At 44.0% G+C, this 7,379-nt stretch overlaps 1 protein-coding gene and 1 long non-coding RNA gene across 2 annotated transcripts; one reads left to right on the top strand and one right to left on the bottom strand.

Moving 5' to 3' along the window:
• Positions 1-815: 815 nt before the first annotated feature.
• On the bottom strand, positions 816-7,043 carry LOC106514497 (uncharacterized). The gene is made up of 2 exons (XR_001309891.1): positions 6,394-7,043; positions 816-1,677 (listed from the first exon to the last, which is right to left on the bottom strand). It is a non-coding gene; the product is annotated as an uncharacterized LOC106514497 (long non-coding RNA).
• Positions 4,391-6,354, top strand: LOC106514496 (apelin receptor B). Its single transcript, XM_014003793.1, has one exon. The coding sequence runs from the start codon at positions 4,535-4,537 to the stop codon at positions 5,609-5,611; it is 1,077 nt and encodes a 358-aa protein (XP_013859247.1). The 5' UTR covers positions 4,391-4,534; the 3' UTR covers positions 5,612-6,354.
• Positions 7,044-7,379: the final 336 nt, after the last annotated feature.

A 7,379-nucleotide genomic window follows, 5' to 3' on the forward strand; every position in this document is an offset into this window, starting at 1 on the left:
TGTGTGTGTGTGTGTGTGTGTGTGTGTGTGTGTGTGTGTGTGTGTGTGTGTGTGTGTGTCCTAACCTTGAAACTCCACCGACAGCTTGTGTTTCAAAAACCAGAGAGTCATTAAAACCTATAAAAGCGTTTACGTTACACGTGAGGGATGAAAGACTCGAACACTTTTAAATCCAGTTTGAGAAGTTCACACGGTTTGAAACAACCTGTTTGTCTCCGTTTCACACAGACGTGCTGAAAACATCAGCTGCATCCAGAAGAAGGAGGCTGATAAACTTTATTTTTCTTTCTTTATGTGGCTCCTGCAGTTTGCAGATTAAGCAAATAAATGAATGGAGCTGCAGAAGAAAACTGAAAACCTCTCTTTAACCTTTCAGTGATACGGATGAATTTAAAACACCAGCTGAAACTACGGTTGTCTGTGCTGAACAAGTGTCCAAACCTCTCTGAGCCTGGAGTCGGGTGTTTCTAACAACGCGGTGTCAATCACTTTCAGGGGGAGATGGTGGGACGGGTAATGACGCCCAAATGGGTCCGAACTTTCTGGGCCTGCTGGGGGTGTTAGCTCTGACAGGATCTGATCATTCAAAGTGAACAGCAGCTTGTTGAAATGCGACAGATAACGTTAAAATATTTGCCGCGAGGATCGGTTTATCAGCCCGGCCTTCAGGTGTTTATACAAGACGAGCTGCATCGTGAATTCTCTGGTTGTTTAGATTGCTTTGATGGGGGGGTGCAGGGGTCTGAGCCATGTGGTCTGACAGCTTAGCACACACATCAAACAACCATCAGACCCCCAACAGCCGACACAAACACCTTAAATAACAAGAACACACACCTTGTCCTCTTTTAGTGTACCCAAAAACCGGGCTGTAAACGTGAAAACACGATCGTGACAGAAGATGAAAGCCTTTAAAATTCTTTGTCTCTGTTTCTGTTCATGTTCTCAGAACCCGGAAATGAACTGACTCATCCCGGATGAATCACTGCCACTCAAAAGACTAGAGGCGGGGGCATGATGTGTTAATGTAGTTAAAGAAAAAAAAGGAAAATATGGACATGCATGGTGTGTGGTTTACAACACGGGGCCACACACGAGAGAACAATAATACGACACACACATGAGGGCCATTAGAAAGAAAAACAAGAGCTGAAGGTTGTGAAAGAAGCGACTCCGACGTGCTGAACCAAGTGATGGATGCTCTCCAGTCGGCTTACAGGAACTTGTCATTCTCAAAAACAAAAACGTGACCTTTTTCTCCCGACAGCTTCGAACATCTCAGCATCACTGAAACACCAACTACATGTCTAGCATATATGTCGAAAAAGAAACTGAGCGGACGATTCAGTTGGACATGCTTTTTTTTGCGGAGACACTCAGAATTAGTCACAGTCGTCTGATTTTCACACACAACAAGCATGAATCACAATAACTGTCAAAAACAGCTCTCTGATGGTAAATGACGGTGCAAGTGGAGGGGACGAGAATAAATCCTCGTTTCATAATCGGAGGAAGAAGGAGATGACTAAAGAGAAGGAAGGAGGAAGATGGAAGGGGTGGGGGGAAGGGATTAGACGTTGAGTGATACAGTAGTTGTGTCTAAAAGGTCGATGCCCCGGCGCCACTGCTGCCACTCTGCTGAGAGACGTGTCGGGGCTGAAGACTGAAGCGTCCCATCTGGAGCGGAGAAACAAAAGCAGAGAGGAACAGTGTTGGTTTTCCACTTTAATGAGACTTTAATGTTTAAAAAAGTCAACTTATGGCATGCTACTTTGTAAGCTAATAATACAATCTGAATTTTGTTGAAAAGTTGTTGAATACGATAGAAAATGTGCAACATTTGCTTTCAAAATGTAAAAATTGCGTCTAAAAGAGCGACAGAAAAAAAGCTAATTTCCATTTTTTTGAGATCTGGTGTCTGGTGACAATTCAGGTCATTTTTATATTCATTCAACCATTAAAATTATACTTTTGTTCTGAAGTGGGGTTTAGAGAAGTAGTTATGAGTAGTCAGTATCTTACCTGCAATAGATGATAGCAGTTTGAGCAATCTCAGTTTGGGGAAAAAAAATGAACAGCTACTCAGCGCAGGAGCCATTTAAGACTGGACGCGGCACAAATCAAAACTTTTAGGTTTGAAGAAACATAATGAGATTTTTCACGTCGTGTCATCGCTAATGCTGTTCGCTAATGTTGCCTGGTTGCCTGGTTAAAGAACGGTGAATAAAAAAAATAATAACAATAAATGTTTCCCCATGGGGATACTAAAAGAGTCTATGGGTCTCCTGAGAAAACAAATGGGAAAGAGCTGTTGTGCAATTGGCTGTACAAAAGGATTTGACAAACATTTGTGACTATCTCGTGTAAAAAAAAACAATCAAAAAGTGAACCCAAACATAAAAACTAAACTGACTTGATGCCGCGGGCTTTTTGTCGCAGGCATGTCGCTGCGTAACTTCTGTGAGCTCCACTAAACGTGTGCACCGGAGCTGCTGAAGGTTTCTGCTGACGATCAGCTGAGTTGTTCAGTCTTTTAAACAAACACTGCTCTCTCTGTAAGACTCAAAACATCCTTTCATCACCCAGGAAAAACACGTGTTGTCCTCGCTTTCCTTATCCCCCGTTTGTTTTCTGTCTGTTGTCGTTTCGGGATCAGAACCACGCAATTATGTTATTCAGCTGGGAAAATCGTGGCAAAACAAACCGTCGCCTGATGGAAAAGTAATGAGGTGTAAAATTATTTTATGTTTGCTTGAACTGCTGGGGAAAAAGTGTAGTTTTTCAGTTGTTTTAGACCAGGGGTGAGGAATTAATGTTCCCACAGGGCCTCATGAGGAACTGGGACGGTAACAGACAGACGGACCAGCAGGTTCAGCTTATTTCTGCCAAACTGAGCATTTTATAATTAGTCATAAATACATTTTTTGTTAGCTGCATGTGTAGAAATTGCAACTCTGCTATAGAAATCTGGAAAATGAAACTATTAAACTTAATAAACTTAGCAGAAAATGTACGGTCATTTGTGTTTTCTTTGTTGTGACAATATTTTTGGCAATTTGTTAGGGAAACACATTTGTGGGTTCAGCAGAAGAGTATAAATCCTTTTTGCCAATACCAGTGATTTTAATTCTTAAAAACATTTTGTTATTTTACAAACTGAATGCATGCACAGCTTTGCCACTGGCGCCTTTAGGTAAACATTTAGAAATACAGATTTTGTTCAAAACTACATTTTGTTTCAGTTTAACCTTTATTTTTTTGTGCATGCACAGACATGACGTCCACCGTTACCAGCAGAGACTCCTGGCTGCCTGCACACACCAGAGGGCCTGAAGTAAACACAACACTTGACTTCAAAATAAAAGCACAGAACGAGCCAAGCTCCACCACTCTGGTATTAGGCGCAGAATTTAACTTTTTTTTCTATAATTAATAGCGTTTATGGTTTCAATGAGTTGTTTTTTTTTAGCATTTTTATTCATGATATTTTCAAAAAAATGTTTATATCATGTATAATGCAATGAAATACATTTGGGCCTGTTGTATCATGGACAAACTTCAGGGAAACCCCTTTGGGCTTAAAAGGCTAAAAATAGTAAAATGTGGAGTTTTTGTACAGAAAAATCTATATTTGATTCATGGTCCTCAGAGGCTGGATGAGAATAGATATACTGTAGCTAGAAATGTCTGTTTTAGGTTTCTGAGGCCTCGTGAGTCATTTTGATCCAAAGGGAGTCAGAGGGTTATTTCAGGTTACATTATTAGTCATGTTTTTTTTTTGTTTTGTTTTATTTTGTTTTTCTACATTAGATTTTTTTGTTTTTGTCATTTTAAACATTTATGCTAAGTAATGTCACATTAATTTGTACGTTTTTTGTTTGTTTGCCTTAAAAAAAACAGAAAATTGAACAAAATGCGCTATAGTTACTGGAGTTTTGACAGTAGTTTATGTTAGAACAAAAACTATAGAAGTGTTTTCAACAAAAAGAAAACCTTATATTTTCTTGTTTCTTTCCATTAGGTGCTTCTGCATGTTTGAACATGCACAGGCAAAACAAAACAAAAGAACAAAAAAGTCAAATGAAAGTCACCAGTTTCCTTTTGTGAACAACATAAAAGTGAGTGCTCAGGTCTCAGCTGAGATCTAAATGACTTCATGAAACTTGTCTGGACTTTAAGCTGCTTTTGAATGAGTTAAAAAAGGTGTGTTTCTGAATTACTTGAACCTTACAAACATATTTTTGTTTGCACAGTGAAAAAAAAAAAATTCCATTCTAATCTTACTTGTTTAAGCGTTGCTTCCCTCTGTGTTTTGCAGCGAACCAAATGAATGAAGAGTCGAGTGGAAGTGGCGCTGACAGGAGGAGGGCAGTGGGAGGGGAGGGGTTGACATGGGAGGGGGCAAGCTGGTTATATAAGGGTGTGCAGATTTCACACAACAGACTACAGTGCTGTCAGCTGCTGTGAAACCATCTCCCCCCCAGCTAAACATTTCATTTTTTTTCTTCAGCTTAAGGATAAGAGAAGAAGAAGAATGGAGATGTCGACAACTGAGAGTCCTTATGATTACTACGAGTACGAGGAGACAGAGAACTCCTCTATGTGCGACTACTCAGAGTGGGCCCCATCCTACTCTGTCATCCCGGTGCTCTACATGCTCATCTTCATCCTGGGCCTGTCTGGAAACGGGGTGGTCATCTTCACCGTGTGGAGGGCTCAAGGCAAGCGTCGAGCCGCCGACATCTACATCGGCAACCTGGCCCTGGCCGACCTGACCTTCGTGGTGACTCTGCCTCTGTGGGCCGTCTACACGGCCATGCACTACCACTGGCCCTTCGGAGTGGTGCTGTGCAAGATCAGCAGCTACGTGGTGCTCCTCAACATGTACGCCAGCGTCTTCTGCCTCACCTGCATGAGCTTCGACCGGTACCTGGCCATCGTCCACTCCCTGTCCAGCACCCAGCTGCGCACCCGGAGCCACATTCACGCCTCGCTGACCGCCATCTGGCTGCTCTCCGGCCTCCTGGCCGCCCCGACTCTCGTCTTTCGCGCGACCAAGCAGGACTTCGAAAACAACCGCACGTCGTGTGCCATGGACTTCGCCCCGGTCGTGACCAAGAAGGATCAGGAGAACCTGTGGATCGCCGGCCTCAGCCTCTCCTCTTCGGCTCTCGGCTTCCTCCTTCCGTTCTTGGCGATGATGGTGTGCTACTGCTTCATCGGCTGCACCGTCACCCGCCACTTCAACACGCTGCGCAAAGAGGACCAACGCAAGAGGAGGCTGCTGAAGATCATCACCACGCTCGTGGTGGTGTTCGCCGCCTGCTGGCTGCCCTTCCACATCGTGAAGAGTGCCGACGCCCTGTCCTACCTGAACCTGTTCCCCGTCACCTGCGACTTCCTGCGCTTCCTGCTGCTGGCTCATCCCTACGCCACCTGCCTGGCCTACGTCAACAGCTGCCTCAACCCCTTCCTGTACGCCTTCTTCGACCAGCGCTTCAGGTCCCAGTGCCTGTGCCTCCTCAGGCAGGAGAAGTTCCTGCACGCCAGCCCCCACAACTCGATGTCCTCGCAGAAGACGGAGGCTCAGTCTCTGGCCACGAAGGTGTGACTACGGCTGGGGAGGGGGGTGAACAATGCAGAAGGGAGCAGGTGAAACAAAACTTTGTTGTCCGCCGTGCCTGCTTGGCCAGTTTCAGGGTGTCACCTCTTTCCCCTCACCCCTCAGCCCTTTTGACTCCATGGATGGAAGAGGACTGAAGGTTTTGGGGGTTGAATCACTCAGAAAGTAGCAGAAACCTTTTTTCGTGTTGGTGCGGTGGGGGGGAAAGGTGGACTATGAAGTTCTCTTGGTTCTCCTGTGGACATCATGCAACGTGCTGAACTCTGAGCTCCTGAGTTACTTGTAAATTTGCCACTCCTGGTCTTGTTTTCACGAGCGAGCTCTGGAAGTGCCACTTCTACCGCAGACTCCGCAGATCAGACCGGTATCTGCAGCGCAGCTGGCAGTTCTCCGTGTGTGTGTGTGTATACGTGTGTGTGTGTGCGAGCGAAGGAGGGGTGTGCCAGTTGGTTTGGGGTGTTGGAGTCAGATAAGACTGTAAACCCTGCGTGTGTGTAAGAGGAGGGAGGTTGGGGGGGTCAGACAGACAGACAGACAGATGGCAGCTGACAAATGTTTTCAGGTTGGAGGAAGGACCAGTTAAAGGTGACTGTTTTAACAGTTTGTCTGTGTGAGAAGGAATGTGTGTGTGAGAGAGACATGTGGTTTCTGACAAATTATTTTGTAAATACACATTATTTTGAACTCATGTGAATAATTTGTATTAAAAAAAGGTGCTTTGAAGAAACAAACGCTCTCTGGTGTCTCTTTTTTTTCTTGTTAAGTCTTACTGGAATGTCTTCTGTCCTGTCGGGTGAACACGCTTCTTCCTGTTGGGTCGTTGCTGAGCGAGGGCAGTCTCCCTCCCCATTGTGTTTGGCCAGGCTGAAATCAAAGCATATGTCTGCAGGAAATGCACGTTGGACTTCTGTTTCCCCTCTTCTCCCAACAGTTTCACTCACACAAACAATCACTGGGGGACGAAAGAGTTTAAATTTAAACTGAGCGCTGATCACAACACTCCAAACCCATCCTTTAGGCCCTCGGTTACAACAAATCTGTAGAATGACTAACCAATTTCGACTGTAATAAGCTTTTTATCAGCAACAGCATGGAGACAGAGGGATTGGACTAATCCCTCTGGTTGGTGATTTGTAGTGGGCGTTGACTTTTTGTTCCTTTTGTAATACCTGTAATGGAGCGTGGCTTTGTCCAAACTGTTTCAAAGAGGCCTTCTGGGGGCCGATTGTTTACATACAGCCTATAGGAAGTCTCTGCAGAGGGAAAACCCTCAGATGAAGCTCTGATTTCAGACAAATGAAAACATCTTTGTCAGCTGGAAAGAAAGAACTTGGACAGCTGCAGCTGCAGTCATTCTGAACGTTTCATTTCTGTCACCGCCCTTTGTGTTCTTGTCTAAATGTGTTCAAAATCATACAGGCAGTGGTGGGCACAGTTCCCCTAAAGCATTAATAGGGGAACTAATTTCCTGATTAGTGCTTTAGGGCTTTTGCTCATTTTAAAATTTATAAGTGGATTAGCACTTGCTAAATTTATAGGCTAAATTTAGAAGCACTAACTGAGGTCTATAATGTTATTGATCAACGTTAATAAGGTGCACAAAAGAGCGTTATCAAAGATCCTTCCTCCCAGCAGCTGTCAGACTATTACCAGCACCATGCACAAAAATCACAATAAGTGTTTACAAAAATCACAATAAGTGTTTACAAAAATCACAATAAGTGTTTACAAAAATCACAATAAGTGTTTACAAAAA

This window comes from Austrofundulus limnaeus, unplaced genomic scaffold, assembly GCF_001266775.1.
Source record: "Austrofundulus limnaeus strain Quisiro unplaced genomic scaffold, Austrofundulus_limnaeus-1.0 Scaffold20, whole genome shotgun sequence".
NCBI lineage: Eukaryota > Metazoa > Chordata > Actinopteri > Cyprinodontiformes > Rivulidae > Austrofundulus > Austrofundulus limnaeus.